At 47.0% G+C, this 23078-nt stretch overlaps 1 protein-coding gene across 1 annotated transcript in view; it reads right to left on the reverse strand.

Moving 5' to 3' along the window:
• The window catches only part of C2CD2 (C2 calcium dependent domain containing 2), a 68496-nt gene that overhangs the window by 22220 nt on the left and 23198 nt on the right, over window positions 1-23078 (reverse strand). Inside the window, exons 3-9 of the mRNA XM_019017894.4 lie at window positions 14512-14625; window positions 11269-11373; window positions 10518-10640; window positions 7076-7199; window positions 4810-4918; window positions 1950-2014; window positions 151-275 (exon numbers count right to left, since the gene is read on the reverse strand). Coding sequence (XP_018873439.2) covers window positions 151-275; window positions 1950-2014; window positions 4810-4918; window positions 7076-7199; window positions 10518-10640; window positions 11269-11373; window positions 14512-14625 — 765 coding nt within the window. The remainder of the gene's footprint in view (window positions 1-150; window positions 276-1949; window positions 2015-4809; window positions 4919-7075; window positions 7200-10517; window positions 10641-11268; window positions 11374-14511; window positions 14626-23078) is intronic.

The raw sequence follows: 23078 nt of genomic DNA on the forward strand, positions 1-23078 counted from the left end.
GCTCCTGCGTACGATGAAACAGCATCTCCTCTTGGAGGAGGTCTTATTTCACACAGAAGCAGGAGTGAGACTCTGCAGACATAAGTGAAGACGCTCCTTGGGTAAGTGCCCCAAGCCGGAACCCGGCCGCGGCGGACAGCCTCGCCCTACCTCTGCCGTGACCGAGCCCAGCACCGAGCTGCCGCAGGCAGACCCGCTGGTCAGCGTGAAGCTCCGTGGCCCAGAAGGCTGCTTCTTAAATAAATCCAGAGGAACTGTCGCCGTCGCCAGTGGACCTGAAAAGACAGGAGACAGGCAAGGGGTGCCGCTGATGTTTCCCGGGCTTCCGTGAGAACGGAAAGGCCCACACGCCCAGCAGCTGGAACACGCTCCTCCCGTGCATCCAGCCCACTGGAAAGTGCTCACGTTTCAGAATGTTTTAAAAATGTCGATGCCATAAAAGACAAAGAAAGGCTGTGGAAACGCTGCAGGACAGAGGATGCTAAAGCAATAAGACAGTCAGGCAATGTCCGGCCCTGTGCCGGAGTGGAAAGGTCACTGCTCTGAAGGACATCATGGGGTCGTCCAGTGACAAAAACTGGAAGATGCGTGTAAGCTAAGGAATTGCAGCAATGTAAATTCAGGGAGGTGACAACTGTACCGTGGACAAAGCAGAGAGTATCTCCATTCCTAGGAAAATACACACTAAAGAATTGAGGATAAAGGGCCAAGATGCATACAATTTACCCTCAAGTTGTGTGTGTGTGTGTGTGTGTGTGTGTAAAAGAAAATGAGTATGGGGAGAGAGACCAAGCATGAGCACAAATAGTAAAGGAAACTGGGCAAATGTTAAGGATACGTGAGTTTGAGTAAAGGTTATGTGGCTGTTCTTTGCATTGTTTTTGTAGAGTTCGAAATTTCATGGATTCCATCAGGCTGGGCTGGAACAAAATTTGAGTGAGGCCAGAAGGAGTGGGGACCCAGGAATGGGATCAGAAGTTGACTTCTCTCCAGGTAAACAGCACCCCCATGCTGTGCAGGTCCCCGACCTGCGTTACGCTTCTCTCTCAGGACTCTTATCTCACGGGCATCCCAGTTTTCTCGGGACTCCAAAATCAAGGAAGTCGCCTCAGGATTCTTGCTAACAACTAGGATATAAAACTAGTTAACTGGGAGAAATAACAACCTTCTCACTTTAGGAGGTAACCAAATGGCTTGATTTTATTGCTGGATAGGCTGGGCAAGGGCTTCCCAATTTTGGTATGTTTGTGGGGAGAGTTTTACAATCTAAGAAAATATTTGTATCTTTAAAAACCTAACAAATATTGAAACTACTGATGTGTACACACACACACATACAGACCCACGTTCATTTTAGTGTTTTAGTGACTTTACCTCTAATTGTTGCTTTCTTGTGTATAAATCCTGAGTTCAATTTAAACCTCTGTAGTTTATTTTACAAGGAAAAACCCAGTGAAATTCATACAGGCAGTAGAGTAGGGATGAAAAAGCTCTGGAGATAGATGGGGGTGATGGTTGCACAACCGTGTGAATGTACTTACTGCCCCTGAACTATGTACTTAGAAATGGTTAAGATGATACATTTTATGTTGTTTATCTTACTATAGTTAAAAGGTTTTGTTTTTGTTTTTGTTTTCCAAAAAAAGGAGGTCTCTTGGAGCTAAGAAGGTTCAGAACTACTTCTCTATGCCAAGAATTGTTGCATAAAAGATTTTGGATTTTTTTAAAAAAACAAACAAAAAATCCAGTTGAACATTTCCCCAAAATGTATGACCTTGTTAATAACTCAAATTGCCTTTCGACCAAACATTCCCATGGGAAAACCAAAGTCATTTAGAGGAGGGGTTAGCTTCCTCTGCTGGATCTCCCACCGCCCTTTCCTGAGGCCGAGGTCATGCAGCGGAGGACCTTTCCAGAGGGCGGGGCCTCTGTCCTCCTGCTCAACCCACCTTCTGAGGATCGCCCAGCCTCTGAAATCTGCAGGTGTAACTCCTTCGACTTGGCATTCAACTCGCTTTGGAAGAGAAACAAGTTATGAGTCCTAAAAAATGCAATGCTTGATTCTTTTTATGAAATAGAGTATTTTTTCTGATTATAGAAAGGAAGACAAAGATGTCAATATTTAACAAACTACCAAGACATATAAGCAAAAAAAGGGAAAGAGTTATCTGCAACCTCCCCATTCGGAAACAGTTACTGTTAATATTCGGTGACTAGCCTTCCAGAGCAGTCAACAGGACGTTCTGTGATGGCAGTGACAGAGAAGCTGTCAAATGCGGTAGGCACGGAGCACTGGAGAGGTGGCCAGTGCAAGCTGAGGAACTGAACGTCATTTTTAAAAATTTCCATTAATTTAATTTAAAGAAACACATGTGGCCAGTCGCTGCCATATTGAAGGCACAGCTATATAATGACCTAAAGACAAAATACAGAACATGATATACCTCCCTCCTCCTTCGTAACCTATTTATTTTCATTAAAAAGGCATTAAAAAAAAAAGTAGAGAGGAAGTCTTGCTACGTTGCCCAGGCTGGTGTCGAACTCCGGAGCTCAAGCCATCCTCCCACCTCGGCCTCCCAACGTGCTGGGATTACAGGTGCGAGCCGCTGCGCCCAGCCTGTAACCTATTCTTTTAACTGAAAATTTTGTGGATGTCTTTCTGTATAACTACAGAGCAACATCATGTTGGATGGGCCTCTAGTATTCTGCTCTTTGGCATTAGGAGATTTTATTTAGCCAACTCTTTACTAAACAACCCTTCTTAATGTGTTGGTGGTCCCCACTATTTCATAACTATACACAAGCTGAGAGGCACATTCTTACGCATATATCTTTGCATGCCGTGTGATTATTTCCTTAGGAAAACTCTAATTGCCTGTCAAATGGCATGTGCATTTGAGAGGTTTTTCATTTAGGCCGATTGATGGCATCCAGAATGCTTATTCCCAGTGACACCTCCAATGCCATTATCACTCTCTTATTCTTTACCAAGCTGTGAGGTGGAAAAATGACCTCTCCCTTTTGCTGAAGTTTACATGACTTTACTTATTTCTGAACATCTTTTCAGAAGTTTATGGCCGTTGGTAGCTCTGGCTTTTGTATTTCCAGTTCAGGAATTTTGTTCAGTTTTCTAAGGCAGCTGTCATCTTTTCATTCATGATTTATAAAAGCTATACACACACACACACGGGAAATTTTCTTCCATTATTTTTCTAATTGTTCATTTTTTAAGGATTAGGTTATGATTAATTTTAATACTTTGGTACTCAGCTAATTCATTAAATGATTATGTCTATTAGTTTTTAAAATATTCATTTCTACCTTATGTCCATTATTCTTTCTAATAGCTTGGGTTGATTTTCTTGCATAGTCCTGATATGCAGTCATATCATCTCCAAGCAATGATTGGTCTTGCCTCTTCCTTTCCGGTATTTGTGTATAGTTTTTTCCCTTATCTAATTGCATTAACCAATACTTCTAGAACAAAACAATAGGCATCCTTCTCTTGATTTTAGTGAGTCTGCTTCTGGTATTTACCATTTATAGTGATTTTTAAAATCTTATTAAAGAAGTATCCATAAATTTTGCTCTAATTAAGTTTTTAAAAATTAAGAATGGGTATTAAATGTCACTGAATGTCTTTTGGACATATGTAGAGAAAATACATTTATTTTCTCTTTTGATCTAGTAATACAATGAACACCATTAACAGATTTCCTTATGTGAAAGCACACGTACATCCTTACATTCCTGGTATGAACACAGCTGGTTTTATTTTTCATGTGCTGCTAGATTCTGTTTGATAATATTTTATTTATGATTCTTACCCCATTATTTATGCATGGCCTACATTTTTCCCTATCTCTATTCTTTTTTTTTTTTTTGGAGATGGAGTCTCACTCTGTTGCCCAGACTGGAGTGCAGTGGTACAATCTCAGCTCACTGCAACCTCTGAATCCCAGGATCAGGTGATTCTCCTGCCTCAGCCTCCTGAGTAGCTGTGATTATAGGCACCTGCCACCATGTCTGGCTAATTTTTGTACTTTTAGTAGAGACAGGGTTTCATTCACCATGTTGGCCAGGTTGGTCTCGAACTCCTGACCTCCACCCACCTCACCCTCCCAAAGTACTGGGATTACATGTGTGAGCTACTGTTCTCAGACTTTCTTTTTTTTTTTTTTTTTTTGATACAGGGTATCTGTCTGTCACCCAGGCTGGAATACAGTGGCACAATCACAGCTCACTGCAGCCTCACTCTCCCAGGCTCAAGCAATCCTCCTGCGTCAGCCTCCCAAATAGCTAGGAGTACTACAGGCAAGGCAAGGGCCACCATGCCCAGTTAATTTTTTTAAAACTTTTAGTAGAGAAGAGGTCTCACTATGTTGCTCAGGCTGGTCTTAAACTCCTGGGCTCAAGCGATTCTCTCGTCTCTGCCACCCAAACAGCTGGGATTACAGGCATGAGCCTCTGCGCCCAGCCCCTTTTTCTATTTTCTTCGTTAGGTTCTGGATGCAGTCAGAGGCTCCCTCCCTTTTCACCCTGGATGATGTGTGTGTCTGTAAGAGACCCCACGATGGCTCCCTCTCATCATATCAGGGCAGGGGGAGAAAACTGACTCTAAGAGCTGCCTTTACAACGAAACCCATGTTTGACCTAAAGCTACCTTTAAGATGCTTAAGACATCATTTGTTGTTAACTGTTTTGGTTTAGTGTTTTAGCCTAAACGGTGCTGCAGAATGATTTCAGGATTTGGCGCTCCTGAACAGACACGGCCGTGGACACACAGGCCCATAACCCGGCCGGACTCACAAGGTGAATTCCTCTTCCCACGTGAGGTCCGGAGTGTTTTTCGTCAGGGTGCTGGAGAACCTCTGAACAGGATCGTTCAGCTGCACGACGCACACTGCATTAATGTGGCCTGTAATTAAATAGAAGGGCATCGTGTTGGCGTTTATTTTTATTATTTATTTATTTATTTATTTTTTGAGACGGAGTCTCGCTCTGTTGCCCAGGCTGGAGTGCAGTGGCACAATCTCGCCTCACTGCAACCTCTGCCTCCCAGGTTCAAGCGATTCTCCTGCCTCAGCTTCCCGAGTATCTGGGATTACAGGCGCACGCCTCCACGCTCAGCTAATTTTTGTATTTTTAGTAGAGACGGGGTTTCACCATGTTGGCCAGGCTGGTCTCGAACTCCTGACCTCGTAATCCACCCGCCTCGGCCTCCCAAAGTGCTGGGATTATAGGCATGAGCTACCGTGCCCAGCATTATTTTTATTTTTTAAATTGCATGAAGACATTGTATGCATAGAAAAAAAAGGCTAAATTAAATGACTAAGGTTGAGGTTTACCCACTTCAGAGAGTGGGAATTCTTTCATCTGACATTTTCAAATGCTCATAGCACCAGCCTTTATTGGAGTTAAGTAATTTTTTCCCACATTTGATATCAACAGCCCTGGGCTGTTGACCCCAAGTACCTCACCCCCTCCGTCAGTGCTGGCCACAAGCATGGGCTCCCAGGGGGACCCTCCTCGAGAGGCAGCACCATTATATACAGAGGCATGGTCCCCACTTTTAGACAAGACTAACAGTTTGCCAAAGCCTAAACATCAGTTCATGTTGACTCCTAAATTTGGAAATATACCTCACAGAGTTCCCATTTCCCGACTTACACCAGACGGGTGCTGTACCTGATACTAGCCAGGTTATTTGATCCAGGTAGTAGGACATGTCACTAGTGAACAGCTGTTTCTGCTTTGAGACAATGCTTCTCCCTGCAGCACAAAGTCCCCAATACACTGTGGAATCAGTAATTGCTGGAATGTATGGACGCTGGACCACGCAGCAGCAGGGAAGCAGCCTCCACGCATTCGCTACTGAGCTTTCACAGTCACTCTTCAAGAGAAGACTCAGACCGAGACGTGGGGACATCCAGCAGAGGCAGGAACGGGGCCTGGCCTCAGGACAGGTACGTGTGAGAGCTGGGACCCCAACCCTGACCGACCGAGTCCAGGGAGCTCACGTTTAGCCACTAAGCAGTACAGGCTGAAAGGGCAACATGTGGGCACTTTTACCAAAAAACATCCTCAACAGCTAGCTCTGCACAGTCTCAATTGCTAGATGTGGCCCATTTGTGCTTTTGGAACTGGAGGACGCCCCTTGCAAATAAAGATAAGTCACCTTTAACATACTCGGGCAATACAATTCGCTCCTGTTCTTGGCAAAACGGAGTCGCGCTGTAAAGAGGTGCCCTGTCCCGAGTGACTCTGTGTCTGGGGCCTCAACAGTGATTCAGAACCACCCAGAAGGGGTTATCCATTCTCTGTTGCTTGTCTTGGCTCCAACAGCAGCCATGGTCTCCCAGCATCGGAGTCCCGAGTGTGGCCAAAGCCATCTGATGCCCATCAACTCCTTACATCCCCCTTTGCCCACTGTCTAAGAAAGCAGAATCTCCAGCACTTTGGGAGGCTGAGGCGGGCGGATCACCTGAGGTAGGGAGTTCAAGACCAGCCTGACCAACATGGAGAAACCCCGTCTCTACTAAAAATACAAAATAGCCGGGTGTGGTGGTGCACGCCTGTAATCCCAGCTACTAGGGAGGCTGAGGCAGGAGAATCGCTTGAACCCGGGAGGTGGAGGTTGTAGTGAGCCGAGATCGTGCCATTGCACTCCAGCCTGGGCAACAAGAGTGAAACTCCATCTCAAAAAAAAGAAAGCAGAAGCTGCACCTTGGTCAAGGATGCTTAACACATACATACAGGTTCAACAGTTAAAAAAAAAAAAAAAAAAAGGAAAGAAAAGATAAAAAAGACAGGACAATTCCAGACAAATGAAAAAGGCCAGACCAATTATACTCCTTTCCCCCCTTGGCCTTCCCACGTGCAGAAACAGGATTGGATTTTTTTACCATCTCTTGTTCCCGTTACATTTTCAGGTGCTTTCTGCAACCACGGCAGGGCTCCCGCTGCACCCCCACAGGAGGATGCCACCAGAGAATCCAAGGCCCCCCGGAGCCCCCGACTCTGCTCAGGGGCTGGAACAGCCCCTCCAGGCAGGCAGGCTCCCATCGTCACCCACCTGAGGCACCGGGCTCACTGAGCAGCAAGGCGCGGATGTTCCTCACCAGTAGCTTTAGCTCGTGAGCCCTTGGAGGTTTAGGAGGACAGGATTCCTGAGCAGTAGATGCAGCACACTGTAAGTTCTGAAAAAATAAAGAGCACTTTATTTTTGGTCTTCATGGGGAGACTGAGGGCCAAGGAAGTAGCCGCTGGACTCCTGTTATGGGGGGTGGTGGCAGTGGGGTGTCTACAGGAAAACCTGCACAGGCAGCCCGAGCTCTGGGGTCTGCTTTGAAACAATTTCCCTTCTCACATGAAGGGAGGGAGCCAATGAGCCATCGCCATCCTCCTGCCTGGGAGCATTTTCTATCCCAAATACAGCAAGTACAAGTAGCAGTGCATTCACCCACAGACAGGGTTCCCAAAACTTACCACAGGGGAAGATGGAGCTCGCTTTGCCATGGGTCTAAACTATCTGACCCGGGCAGGTGCTTAAGAGCATGAGGACCTCTTCTGCTGGCTGCGGGCACTCAGGGCCTGCTAGCACAGAGCAGGACACCAGACAGATGGGAACGGCCAGGGCTGTCAGCCCACACCCATTTCCCACCTCCACACAGAGTCCAACGTCCACATGAGGAAAGTCTATGCATATCCTAGCACTGCACAGGTGAGGGGACAGGTGAGGGGACAGAGGCAGGGGCAGCTGGGACCAGCTTCTACCACATCACATCCTCCAACAGACACCAGGGTGTTTCCAACAGAAAGCACCCCCAAATCTGGAAGAGCCCAGCTTCAAACCAGCATTTCCCAAACCCGGTTCCACCTGTCACCCACTGCCAAGAGTGTTCTTTTTATTTTTTTTTTTTTTGAGACAGAGTCTCGCTCTGTTGTCCAGGCTAGAGTGCAGTGGTGCGATCTCAGTTCACTGCAACCTCTGCCTCCTGGGTGGAAGCGATTCTCCTGCCTGAGCCTCCTGAGTAGCTGGGATTACAGGTGCCCGCCACCACACCCGGCTAATTCTTTTTGTATTTTTAGTAGAGACGGGGGGGTTTCACCATGTTGGCCAGGCTGGTCTCGAAATCTCCACCTCAGGTGATCCACACGCCTCAGCCTCCCAAAGTGCTGGGATTACAGGCATGAGCCACCACGCCTGGCCAAGAGTGTTCTTTTATTTTATTTATTTTGTTCGTTTGTTTAAGTTCTTTTTCTTTCCTTTTCTAATTACGCTTTAAGTTTTAGGGTACATGTGCACAACATGCAGCTTTGTTAAAGAGGCTCTGTTTGTTGCAAGCATTCAGGGACCCAGACGGGCTTCTCGGAGGTGGCGCCAGCCCCCATGCTGTGAGTTTTCAGGCAGAGACCCTGGGTGCTGATTTGACTGAGCACTTCTTCGGGGGAATGCTCACTAATGTCTCCAGAGACACAGGTGTTCTTTCCCGCCTAGAAAACACTGTTCTGAGCCAGGCACTTCCCAGACGTGAGCTGAGGGTGCTGGAGCCCAAGAAGGAATTGCCGAAGTCCCTGAAATCCAAGGACATGAGCACTGGGGACAGAGCAATCTACTTGTCTGGGACAGAGATGAAATCTTTTTTTTCAATTGCTGAGGGTGATGGTTAACTGTATGTGTCGACTTGACTGGGCTATGGGGTGCCCAGATATCTGGTCCAACATGACTCTGGGTGTGACTGTGAGTGTGTTTCTGGATGAGATTAACATTTAACTTGGCACACCCAATGATGCAGATTTTCCTCCCTCTCGTGGGTGGGCCTCATCCAGTCAGTTGGAGGCGCAATGGAACAAAAAGGCTGAGTAAAAGGAAACTCCTCTTCTTCACTGCTTGAGCCGGGAAAGGGGCCTTTTCCTGCCTTCAGACTTGGACTGAAACAGTGACTCTTCATGGGTCTTCAGCCCAGTGGCCTTTGGACTGGAATGTACATCACGGGCTCTTTTAGGTCTCAGGGCTTCAGACTCGAACTAGAATTACCCCACAGACTCTCCTGGGGCTGCAGCTTGCCAAATGCAGATCTCAGGACGTACCAGCCTTCATAACTGTGTGAGCTGATTACACACACACACACACACACACACACACACACACACTCCCATTGGTTCTGTTTCTCTGGAAAATCCTGACCAATATAATATATATATATGCTATTTTGATTAAATAAACTGTACAAATTTATGGAAAAGCATGATTGAAGTTATGATCGTCTGGGTCCTATTAAATTCATGGATTCCAAAAATATATGACTGTTTTATGAAGCTGCATACATTTTGACATTAAAAGTTGACTGTCACATTCAGAACAGTCACCTCTAATGTGAAATAGCTACTGTGACAGAAATACTGAAAGGGACAGCTCTGGGACTCTCCTCTCACCTCCCAAGAGGCATGGCCTGGTCCCCTCCATTTGGAGAGGCTGAGTGCCCCCAGGCCTCAGGCCCCTGGGAAGCCCCCCAGACATCCACACCCCTCCTGCTCTGCTCTGCTGGCCCGGTGCCCCTTCTGCATATTGCAGGCTTCGGGAGGGTGATGGTGCTTCCTTATACTCGTGTGACCCCCACAGCCAGGGCTTAGCAGCAAACACTGCCATCAACTGATATCTGTCCAGTGAAACAAAGTCTTCAGACTCTACCTACTGACAGCTGGTGACATCTGCAGACCAAGGACAGACATCACACAGGAATTTGTGTTTTCAAACTGACTTCACCAATAGCTAGATAATAAAGATGGACATTATAATAAAGATGTATTTTATCATGCTACATAAAACCACTGCCAAAAAAATGTATTTTTTAAACTTCAGGGACTATAAGTGCCTGTTTTACATAATCATGATAAAAAGATCAGTGTATGACTGAGAGAACTCACCTTAAACTAAGGATTACTGATGTGTTATTTAGGCCCATGAGGTTGACCAGGGCAAATGCTCTGGATAAGAATTTAACCAGAAAAGTGAGTAGCGCCCTAATCAGATGGAATAGGGGGGCTCCAGCATGAGGACGGAGGCAGGTGATATGGAAAAGGGGGTCGCACAGATGAGACTAGCCTCCTTTATCGTGTGCCCCCAAAGGACATAGACCTCCAAGAGGCAGGAGCTGTTGCAGGCAGGACCAGGGCAGCAGGCCGGCTCTAGCCCAGGCTAAACCATCTCTGTCTATCCCACCCACCTGGCTCTGCTTGCTTCTGGGGCAATGTTCTCAACACTGGCTGCCTTCCCAGGTACCTTGGTCCTGGAAGGATGAGGTCTAGGGCTCTGAATGGACAGGGAAATGTCAGGTTTTCCTTCCACTTCATGAAGCTTTGCAGCCCCATGCTCCAAACCCAAGCACCAGAGCCATCTTGGCTCTACCATGGGAGGTGGAGGAACGCTGGAAACGCACACAGATTCTCCAAGAGAGGTGGGCCATGGTGCCTAACGGGGTTCAGATGCACCCACAGCACCCAGATGAGTTTACCTGAGCTTCCTTTACAGTCGTGGGCTTGGTGATCAGAACCACTGATGGAGAGGCAGAACCAACCAAATGCTTCAAGATGTCCTTGAGAGCGTCAGACATCGCACTTGTCTCAGCCACCTGGTCCTGGTGAAAGAGGAGAAAGTTGACAAATCGACTTTGCAAGCCCACTCCCTGCTCCCAATCTCATGTCTTCAGGTGACTAAAACCATGCAAAGTACGAAGGAAGGAAATGACCTTCAGATTTTAGCTCTGTCTTTGCAAAAACTGTGGAAAGAAAGGACGCCCTGCCCTTGGAAGCAGCCTTCGGACTCAGCCCAAGTTACGAGTGCAGCACCCTCACCGTGGGAGAGAGGGCCTGATCGTCAGACATAGCGGAGCGTCAAGCAGGTACCTACGGTGTCATTAGCCTTGGCTGCATATGAGTGCTAAAATCATCCCCAGCCAATTAAACCTGCATCTTGGGTGGGGCAGGGAAGGCTTCAGGGTTTTTTTTTTAAATGGCCAGGTGACTGCAGATGCAGCTCAGGTGGGAGCCCTGCATCCAATCCATCAAAACCATCCCCCAGCAGGCCCTGCCAAGCCAAAGGGCCCATCCACATCCTGAGAGGCCCAAGCCAGCCCCAGAAGGAGTGGCTGGGATAGGGAAGGAGGCCAGCAACACCAGCCATGCACTCAGTTCCCCACCGCAGACTGTCCTAACACACATGCGTTCTCACGCCAATGGAAGAATCATAAAAACTTACGGACTGACCTCCCCCAGTGCTTTGGGCTGGATATTAACGGCCATTTCCGGCACACTGATGAAAGACCAGCTAATGTGGAGGTCCTCTCTCTTCTCCTTCATGTGGAACTCCAGCTATTAAAACACAAGTTATTAGAGGGCCACTCTTTCCACCAAAGCCTTAATGTGCATGTGCGTGTGCATGTGACTGTGTATGTGAGCACGTGTGTGTGCATGTATGCATGTGAGCATGTGTCTATGTGAGCATGTATGAGTGCATGTATGCATGTGAGCATGTGTCTATGTGAGCATGTATGAGTGCATGTATGCATGTGAGCATGTGTGTCTATGTGAGCACGTGTGTGCATGTATGCATGTGAGCATGTGTCTATGTTAGCATGTATGTGAGTGCATGTGAGTGTGCGTGTATGCGCATGTGTGCGTATGAGCATGTATGCTCATGTGTGCATGTATGAGCATGTGTGTGCATGAGTGTGGATGTGTGTGCGTGTGCATGTGTATTTGAGTGTGTGCGTAAGTGTGCATGTGAGCATGTGTGCCTGTATGTGTGCGCATGTCTGCATCAGTGTGCGTGTGTGTATGTATGTGTGTACCTGCTCATTTATTCACATATTTTCACAGAAAACTGCTTAGCTTTCCACTTGGCATACAATGTGCTTTCAAAATGGAGAGCAGGACCCCAAACTCTCTTTACCCCCTGCCCTTCCTGCCCCTTCTCTGGCCTCAACCTACCCCTCAAAGAGGAACCTCAGCTTTGGTGGTCGACAACCAGATGTCATCAGACCTTGCAGTCTATTTAACATAAATAGTTTGCTGTGCTTTGCATTTCTCCTTCTGGGAGTATCCGCGAGGCATAAAGGAAAGAGGAGTGAGAGAAGGGCCCAGGGCGCCTCATTCTACTCCTGGGCATGGGCTCCCCTGCGCCACACTCACACAGCCCTGAAGATTGTGTGCGACACAAAGGCATCTTTACTGTCTCTTGCTGGGGCCGCCACAGCAGCCTCTAACTGGACTCCATCTCTAAGGATGCCTCATCCCACCCTGTCCATTTGGGAGACAGAACAGCGGCCCCCAAAGATGTTCACCCCCTAATCCCTGGAACTTGTGACTGTGAGACCCTACAGGGCACAGGAGACTTGGCAGGTGTGACAGGGGGAGGACCTCAAGATCGGGAGATGACCCCGGGTCCTTCCGAAGAGCCCAGTGGAAACACGTGAGTCCTGAAGAGTGCGGGAGTACGGGAGAAGAGGGGCCAGGGCATGTGACGTGAGGACTGCAGGCATCCCTGCGGGTGTGGACGTGGAGGAAGGCACCCTGAGCCGAAAAATGGGGTGCCTCAAGGAGCCGGAAATGGCCCTCCACTGACAGCCACAAGAAAATGGAACTCAGTCCCGTAATCCCATGGAATGAAATTCTACCAACAACCCCAAAAGCAACGAACAGACTCTCCTGTGACTGCCGCTAAGGCAGGCAGCCCTGACAGCTCCTGGATTTGGGCCTGGCCAGACACCTGGCCTCCTTCACGATGGCATCACCAATCTGTGCTGTTTTAAACTGTTCAGGGTCATTTGTTTCCACAGCCACAGAAAGCTAATATTGCATCCTTTATTCTTCAGCTAGATGCTCCGTCCAAAGCAAAAATCTTAACTTTGCAGATCTCCATTCCTTCCCCACTCCTAAACAAAAGGGAAGAACGACTTCAGACTATCTGAGTACGTGGACTCTCTCCTCATACTAGAAGCAGGGTAAGAGAAAAACGATGACTTCTACTTCATAACCGTCTCCAACCTGCCTTTCTTGTCTGGTAATTCTAGGAAAAAAATTAGGTAATTCTAGTGGAAAAGTGCACTTTAATTGTTTTGACACAGACGGCTCAGTCGATGGAGACCACTCTTGCATCTCTGGTTGGAGGAACATCAGAGAAGCGGGAACGCCTCCTGCCGCTAGCATCAATTATTTACCCATCTCTAGCAGCTGCGTCTGTGCTGAGAGGTAATCCACATATTGGTTTCTAACTGTGTTAACAGATCAAAGATATAATTGTGTTCCTTCTGCGTGAGCTGCTTAAAATGGCATGAATGCTTTGATATAATAAACACAATGTCAGAAATGACATTTTTTCATTTGTGTTTGTGATCCTCTCTGGTCTCATTCAGTTCCAAAACATGCATCAAATGTTGGGTAAATATGACCCAGACTTTGCAGGTTATTTTCTAATCACATTGTCCAAAACATCTGGGGGATGCAGGAGAGCATGAACGCCTCACAAATCCACGATGCCAACTCTTCACCTCTTCAATTCCCTCAAAGGGGGTGCTGCTGGAGTAGGGCTGAGGAACTAGGGGGGTGGATTTCAGAAAAAAGCCACTTAGGTAGCCAGGAAATCTTGTTAGTGCTGGCTATTTGAAACCATGCCTTTGTAGGAAAAGCATACAGGATGTCACCTTCCCTTGTGATTGGGAATTCTGCATGACTTGAGCTCATCCCCCAAATTAGGAGACAAGTCCAAGGACACGGGAGATGAAACAGGGCATTGAACTGGCAGTGACCCTCGAAACAAGCCCAGACATCTGCAATTTTTAAATACCAGCTAAAGAGGAACTCCAGTGAATACCTGGCCGGATGTGAGAGACGCACAGCTCTCTGATGATCTGGGCAACCAAAGTCTCACTGGGCTTATTGTAATTATTAGAGATCCGTAAGTCTCTCTCTATAAAATTATAGAGATGTGTATAATTATATATATGTCTTTATTATTATGTCTATTATGAAAACATGGAATAATGGTAATACTAATTTTTTAACTTATAAAAATAACAAGGGGGTTCTTTTTAAATCAACTTTGTCAAAAACTGAAAAGAGGAATGCCCCACCGCAGCCACTCAGCTGTGTTTCCAAGCTGCAACCAGCGCTGGATTCGGAACCAGAACTACTTTTCTCCTCTCAGATGCCACCTGCCTTACCATATCCGTCAACAACACCCTGCCTCATTCAAATGCCCGAAAGAGGCAACCCCTGAGTTTATTATAAATGTATGTGTGTGTGTGTAGTGTGTGTGTGTAATGTGTAGTGTGTGTGATCATTTCCTACATAGAAAATCCTATATGAAAGGTTACAGTTTGAAAATTATGACATGAATGATAATTAATAAAAACATGAACGTTACAGCCCTGTGACTCACACCATGCTCACTCTTCACATTTCTGAGAACTGTGACAGGTCTCATAACTTGCAAAGTCTACACATCTTTACCTGTAAATGGAAAGGGGAGAGCCGCACGTCATACAGCCGGCATCCAGCACCCAAGGCAGGCGTCTCGCTGACCAAGAACTGAATAGCCTGACCCACCACGTGACAGACCACCACCTGGAAGAGGCACAGGTAAGGGAGAAAACTGTATCCAAAACAAAGGACAGCGCGTGCATACGCATCTTCTTTTTTTTTTTTTTTTTTTTTTGAGACAAGGTCTCACTCTGTCGCCCAGGCTGGAGTGCAGTGGCGCGATCTCAGCTCACTGCAACCTCCACCTTCCCAGCTCAGGCGATCTTCCCACCTCAGCCTCCTGAGTACATGAAACTACAGGGATGTGCCCCCACACCCACCTAATTTTTGTTTTTGTTTTTGTCTTTTTTGTAAAGATGGGCTCTACCTGTATTACTGAGGCTGGTTTTGAACTCCTGAGCTCAAACAATCTTCCCACCTTGGCCTCCCAAAGTGCTGGGATTGCACGCATGAGCCACTGTGCTTAGCTGCCATAGGCATCTTTTTTTTTTTTGAGACGGAGTCTCACTCTGTCACCCAGGCTGGAGTGCAGTGGAGCAATCTCGGCTCACTGCAACCTCCGCCTCCCTGGTTCAAGCGATTCTCCCACCTCAGCCTCCCAAGTAGCTGGGATTACAGGTGTGTGCCACCATGGCCAGCTAATTTTTGTATTTTTAGTAGAGACAAAGTTTCACCATGTTGGCCAGGCCAGTCTCGAACTCCTGGCCTCAGCTGATCTACCCACCTCAGCCTCCCAAAGTGCTGGGATTACAGGCGTGAGCCACCACGCCTGGCCTAGGCGTCTTTATATCAAAATAATCTGGACTTTATACGTTAGCAAGGATACAAATTTAGAGTTTCAAAGTTGGATAAATATTCAGATTAAAACCTTTTCTATAATATAGTTTGAAAACCAGAAACAATGTTTCAAATCTTTGCTTCCTGATGACTTTCTTAGCAGCTAAAGTCTTGACCAAATCTAGTTATCATGCGCTTTCCACATGTAATACAGTCTTTTTCCTTTTTTTTTTTTTTTTGGAGATGGAGTTTCACTCTGTCGCCCAGGTTGGAGTGCAGTGGCACAATCTTAGCTCACTGCAACCTCCGCCTCCCGGGTTCACACGATTCTCCTGCCTCAAACTCCCGAGTGGCTGGGATTACAGGTGTGTGCTACCATTCCCGGCTAATTTTTTGTGTTTTTAGTAGAGACGGGGTTTCACCATTAGCCAGGATGGTCTCGATCTCCTCACCTCGTGATCCGCCTGCCTCGGCCTTCCAAAATGCTAGGATTACAGGCATGAGCCACTGTGCCCGGCCAACAAAGTCTTTTTCTTTAAATATCATCTTGTTCTATTTCTCCACAATAGCTGATTTTTAATTCCCCAAATGTTTCCACATTCATACACAGTCAAAGCCATTAGCCAACTTCTTTTGCTAAAAATGAGTCTTAAAGAGAAAGTAAGTTATAGATGTTAGAAGTAAAAAAAGTTTTCTTAAATTACCCAGAACACAAGGGGTTGCTTCCACCTAAATAATTTCGAGGCTATCATGGTTTTCAGGAATAAACCAAACTGTGGTTTCCTGACATAAATCATAATCATACAGTATTAAGAGGGGTGCTTTTCACAGCTACCATGGCACAGAGAGAGAGATCTAGTTTCTGCCACAGATTCCTCTACAGAAGCTGATGTAGAATGAGAGGTCAGACCCCTCCCCGCTCCCCTCCCGGGGGCAGAGGGCCAAGCAGACACGTGTGGGATAATTACCAGGCCAGGTGCCAGGTGTGCACTGGCCAGGAGGAGGAGAGGGGAGGCCAGGGGCACACTGGGCTGGACCACAGGGCAGGCACAAAGGGGTTCCGTAGGTGGCCAGTGTTTGGCCAAAAAGCAAAGCTACCAGGAGCTGAGGGTAAGTCAGACTGACCTCCTCATTCCCAAAACAACCACTGACTCCACTGCAGGGAGTCACTGGACAGGAAGAGAAAATTCTTTAATTCTCTGGTGGATTTATCAGAATCTAAAATACCAAATGGAAAGATTATCAAAATAATTACTCAGTCGGGGCCTGCTATTCCCCCAAGTTCAGGGCTAGGACATTCCCCTGTACTTTCTCATCTGCTGGCTCCTGGCCGCAGCCAAGCCCTGGGTCCAGCTCTTCCCACCACTGGCCCATCCCACTCTGGAACAAAAACGGAACCTGGGCACTAAGGCCCGGGCAGGGGTCAACATCCAATATCCACAACCAAATACCTCAATGCCACAGAGCTAGAAAAAGAAAATCCTGCCTTCTCTCAATACTGGCAGAAAGTCGTGCAACTCTTTCTACCGGTTCTTACAACGCCACGTTCAGAAGACTGATTCACATGAGTTAATTACATATTTCCATCATCTCCAGAGTTCACAAAGGGCCAGAACAAAAAAATGTTTGTATAAGAAATGTTGTCTATTCATGTTAAAAATAAATGATCTATAAACAGTCCTTTTCGGAGGAACACGCTTTGTGGCCAGATGAGTTACACGCACCAATGGCATGACACTGAGAAAATTCCCTGTCCTTGGTCTCAACAGCCCACTCCTTTTACTGCTTAAAGTAAAAAATAAAAAATAAAAATAAATTTAAAAACCCAACCCTGACTCTGAGCACTGCATAATTCCTCTGGAGCCTTCTCTACTAAGCTAATCAGCATTGTACCAAGAAAACAGACTCAGAGCCTCAACCCGAGCAAGAAAGAATTTCATTTTCTTTCGTATCCAGTTCTGCAGAAAGCTTCCCACCACGCACTCCCTGATACACAGAGAACCAAGCACTTGATCAAAAGCAAGCAAATAAGTAAGTAAATAGATAAAAAGACTTTAAAACTTCTAGAATGCGGGACTCTAAAGCTCATAAGTAAACACTCAAGCCCCATCACTAAGGTAATGTAATCTCTACATTTTACTCTAGGACAGAATGTGTGATGTCTTTTCATAGTAACACCCTGGCGTGTCTTCCCCAGCCCTAGGGCTTCGCTACCCTCTAAATAAAACCTACAGTGCAGACCAAGCCTTTCTTAGCCTCCCCTCAGAATTCGGCTAGAAAAGTTAATTAAAGAAACAATTTAGGCCGAGTGTGGTGGCTCACGCCTGTAATCCCAGTGCTTTGGGAGGCTGAGGAAGGAGGACTGCTTGAGTCCAGGAGTTCAAGACTAGCCTGGGCAACATAGCAAGACTGCATCTTTAAAAAAAAAAAAAATTAGCCAAGCATGGTGGTGTGCACCTGTAGTCCCAGCTACTCAGAAGGGTAAAGTGAGAGGATCACTTGAGCCCAAGGGTTTGAGGCTGCAGTGAGCCGTGATTGTGCCACTGCATTCCAGCAGAAAGAAACATTCTGAACCTGCCTCAAATTTTTACATGGCCAAACAAAATACTGCTCCTGCTCCACTTGGAGGGATAACCATTAGGGCCAAGTCCTCTTCCAGCGCCAGCCCCTGCCTCTGCCACCCTAACAAATAATGCCCCATTTGCCAAATGGACGGGGACAAAATGGAGAGGAGATTTTAAAAACAAGTAATCTTCTTTTAGTGTATTAAGGTGTTATCCACAATGGGGATTAAATTCTCCCAACCCGTGCCAACAGTGGCAAGGCCCCCACGGGCTAAAAGGGGTTCCTCACATCACAGCAGAAGTCAGGATCGCCTGACACAGGTAAGCAGCTCCTCCTCTCTAGTTAGCCTTCCTAAGTGGCCAGATGTCAAGGGTTAACATCTACCTAAATACCCATGAGTGGGTAGAGACCCTGATTTTGACCCTAGATCCTCCCTCCCCCAATCAGCCATGGTCATGACAGCCTCTTCTTAGCTTTCCAAGTGAGCTCTTCGGGGAATTCCAGTTCTATTCAACTGACAGACTGGGCCCTGAGTGTTTCCCTCTGAAACAGTCTGCTATTAATACAGGATTTTACAAAGTTAAATAGAAGCAATTATTTGGCATGGGCGGTAATGACAGTGAACTCCTCAGAGGACAGGAGTGAACCCCCAGCCCCAGGGCAGAACTCCACAGAGCCCAGGTCTGCATCCGCAGGAGCGAGCTCCCTCGACAACAACCAACCATCCCCCAACCTGCATTTTTTTGACATTTTTTTTCCCCAAAACAAGCAAAGATTATTTACATAAAGCATTTGAAAATCAAGCAACAGAAGGGTGAACTTTGTATTCCAAATAAACAGCTTCCTCTCTGTATAAGTGACAGAGTGTTTTTCGGAGTGGGGGGCTATTCACGGTAAGTCAGGGTCTCCACGTGGAAAGCCCAAGGTGGGACTCATGGTTGGCAGGTGAGGGTTTGGGTCGGGGAGCCCTGGGCAGCAGATGGAAGCGCCACGGGGAGGGGAAAACCAGACTGAAGGCTGAAGAGCAGGCTGAGCAGGGAGGCCTTCATTCACCTTCTCGGTGCTCTCTCCAGCCTCAACACCTTGACCTCATGTAGTCACATACCTATGCAAACAGCGCTTATCTGGAAACTATTCCTTTGTTTAGACTTGGGGCCAAAAAATTCCAGGCACAGTTACTCCAGATTTCGCTATTGTTCACCAACAAGAGAGCCCCTGAGTCTTCAGATCTCACTGTGCCCTTTCACTTTCCTTTTCAATGAAGCTTCCTGTACAGCTGCCTCAGCTCCTTCTCTTAGAACACTCTAAAGAACTGGAAATCATGTAATTACTTTTGTCTCCAAAGAAACTAGCAATGCAGCTGAGGAAATGTATACAAAAGGTTTAGATACTTGAATAATTTTCACTTTCATCACATTCTGTAACACCCAAGGAAAGAACTCCCAAGTAAAAGGAAGGCAAAGACCCTTCAGTAATCATCTGGATTTCCTAGTCAGATGTCTTTCCCCACTCTGCAAGCGAGTCTCACCTCTGTAAATATTCTTTAAGACAGTATGAACTGGATATAAAATACTATTTCTACTCTGGAACTGGGACTCAATTTAAAAAGTGAACTCCATTAGAGCTAAAGATTATCCCAACATCTACAACATTTAATCCTGTTTGCCCACTAATTCAAAATAAACGGCTAAAGATGTATTTTTATTTATTTATTTTTGAGATGGAGTCTCACTCTGTCCCCTAAGCTGAAGTGCAGTGGCACAGTCTTGGCTCACTGCAGCCTCCGCCTCCTGGGTTTAAGCAATTCTCCTGCCTTAGCCTCCTAAGTAGCTGGGAATACGAGTGTGCCACACCATGCCCAGCTAATTTCTGTATTTTTAGTAGAGACAGGGTTTCACCATGTTGGCCAGGCTGGTCTCAAACTCCTGACCTCATGATCCACCCACCTTGGCCTCCCAATTTGCTGGGATTATAGGTGTGAGCCACTGTGCCCGGCCAAAGATGTATTTTTATAAGAAATTCTCGCAGAGGACTGAGATGAAAAGGGTTGGAAACAAGATGGCGGCCAACCCCAAGAGCTGCTGTTTATCCTCTTTTGGGGGAAGCCTCGACCACGTGGGGCTCCTGCGCCAACCTGACTCCAACCCCGCCCCCAGCAACACTCTCCCTCCCTTTTCTTGTTACATATTTTAAACAAGGAAGCCTTTCAGTAATGCTGCACTGCAAGGAGGTGTTGTTAATGCATCACACGGTTTAATGTGGGCATTCTACAGCAGAAAGATCTGTTTGTGAATGTGTTGTCTTTCATCAAGTTTACACTAAAAGACAAAATCAAGACAGTTCCTTTAACATGAAGAGCAGAAGGGAAGTAGGTCTTCTCCAGGCTGGCAGCTAGTGCTTCCTGACAGGGCCAGGCCACTTGGCCACACCAACCTCCTATGCCCCATGCTCTGTATTCCGACCAACCGACGAAACCTCGGGGCCACCACAGGTCTTTCACTCTGTTTCCTCCAGGCCAAAGTCGGGCTGCACCTGCAGGCTGGCTCGGCCCAGAATTCCATACACCATCATCCAGACGAACAGGTGGCCTCGTGGGAGTCGCATTCAGGGGCAGCATCTGCCCTGGATCTCAGAGGACGGGGTCTCCAATGAGGAACCTCCACCACCCGCCCTAGGAAAGACCCTCATTCAAAACAATTTCATAACCTGTTAGCATTTTAGCATAAATTCCAGGTTAATGTAATACCTGGAATTTCAAATCATGTAAAGCAAAGCAAAAAAAAAAAAAAAAAGACAACTGAGCCGAGCTTCCTGTTTACAGTTAGCTAGAGTGACAAATGTGGACAATTTTAAATCATGGTGCCCATACCAAACAGGCAGCCCCCTGAGTTATGGACAGAGCAGGGGACCACCCCCCACCCCCCAACCCCGCAGCTCTCAGGGCGTATTTCAGCATCAGGTGGAACGCACATGCACACAACACACCACACACACCCAGGGCGAGCTATGGGTTTCCCCTAGAGAGGATATGGAATAAGATTCTGGGGGAAATTCCACACGATCGTCCAGTTCCGTCTGTAGCTGTGGTTTTACAGATGCAAAGGGTGATAGTGTTGACCAGTTCTCCTTTCCCTATCTCTGTTGTCTTTTTTATGGTGAGGATGTGGTGGGGGCACGAGCTTAAGTGAAATAATAAAAGTGATAATATCACACCTGTAATCTCAGCACTTTGGGAGGCCAAGGCAAGAGGATCACTTGAGTCCATGAGTTTAAAACGAGCCTGGGCAATATAGTGAGATCCCACCTCTACAAAATATTTAAAAAGTAAAAAAAAAAGTAATAAAAATGCAAAAAGATCAAACTAATGGCATGGTTTATTTTGTGCTGTGGTTGGAGCTAGATTCTGGAGGCCAAATGAGGTTCACTCCAGCCTCTGCTGCGTCAGAGCTCCATACCTTGGCCAAGTGACTGCACCTCTCTGCCTCAGTTTCTCCTTCTGTACAGTGGGATGATGCTTCTGACACAGGAGCGTTGTGAGCTCTCATGAGAAGGGATACAAGCTCTATACCCAGGGCCTGGGCACACCTGATGCCATCACATGCCACAACATGTGCCATGCGGGGTACTGCACCGGCACAGGCCTGCCCTGCTTCCCACAGCCCTGCACGGGAGGGGCCCCTACACAACAGACACAGACCCTGTGGCTCAGAGAAAGAAGGAAGTGCCCCAAACAAGCCCAGATCCAATCAGGGTCTCCCTGGCTTCTGAGATGGGCCTTTCCCCAGACTAGGTGGGTTATAACTTTTATTTAAAACTTTCAGTTCCAGCTGATGGTTATACCATTGGGAGCCTCCATTTACTTAGAAATGAAACTGAAAACAGACAACTAAAGCATGTCCAGGACTCCTGGCTCCACACCATGCCAGGCGACATCACTGAAGTCTCCAAAGATCACCAAGTGTCCAGCTCAGCTCCTACCCTCATCAGCAAGTTTTCCAAATGAAAGTTAAGTTGAAAGCCACAGTTACCGTACTGTAACCAGAATTCAGGCAGTGGCTGCTAGCAGAGTATGATGAACAAGAGCAGGTCTGGTATAACGACAGTGACTTTGCATTCCAAAGCTTAGCTTAGGGGAAGAACAGGCTTCTGCCTTAAGGGTACCCCTTTGCTTTTGGGGCAGAAAGCAGGCACTTTCAAAAGGGGGCTTGGCATGAATGTCATGAAAGGGAGGAAGCGAGCAGGTGAGGGTTCACATAACTTGCTTTGGCGCCTTATCTATTGAGTGTCCAAGCTGGTGACCAGTGGTGCCTTAGTGGACAGGACTAGATTGTAACAGCCGAAACTCTTCCGGTGGGAGAGAGTTTCATCATGGGCACACTCTGGGTTATAAATCGACTGTTCTCTCTCCAGGCAACCTCCTGGTGGGTGAGGGTTTCATTCTGGAGCGCCTGAGCACATGGTTAGGTGAGCTTTCCCGGTAGGCAGTGTCTGGTGAAAGGGAGGTAAGAGGCTATAATTGCATTTCTGAAGGGCTAAGTAAAAAGTGGGGAGCAGGGGGAAGTGGAGAAAGAAAAGAGAAAAAAATAATAATAAACCAACAATAACTCATACTCTTTTTCTTAGAAAATGGGGGTATTCAGGGCCAGGCACAGTAGCTCACACCTGTTATCCTAGCACTTTGGGAAGCCGAGGTGGGCGGATCAAGAGGTCAGGAGATCGAGACCATCCTGGCTAACATGGTGAAACTCCATCTCTACTAAAAATACAACAAATTAGCCGGGCGTGGTGACACGTGTCTGTAGTCCCAGCTACTCGGGAGGCTGAGGCAGGAGAGTCACTTGAACCCGGCAGGCGGAGGTTGCAGTAAGCCAAGATTGCGCCACTGCACTCCAGCCTGGGCAAGAGAGTGAGATTCTGTCTCAAAACAAAACAAAACAAAAAAAAAAAAAGAAAGAAAGAAAATGAGGGTATTCGGTTACAATATTTCCTAAAAGAAATGCAACTCTTTTTCAGTGAGTGACCTGTCACAGCACAATTCCTAAGCCCTGATTCGCATTCATCTTTTTACCGATGTGTGGACCTCAGACCCCCAGGGAAGGGATCATGAAAAGCTTCTGAACCCCCACGTGCCAGAGAAGGGCTGTGGCTGAACCTGCGGGGGAAGGGCTGGCTCTCAGGTGGCTTGAGATATGGAA

This window comes from Gorilla gorilla, chromosome 22 (assembly GCF_029281585.2).
Source record: "Gorilla gorilla gorilla isolate KB3781 chromosome 22, NHGRI_mGorGor1-v2.1_pri, whole genome shotgun sequence".
Classification (NCBI taxonomy): Eukaryota; Metazoa; Chordata; class Mammalia; order Primates; family Hominidae; genus Gorilla; species Gorilla gorilla.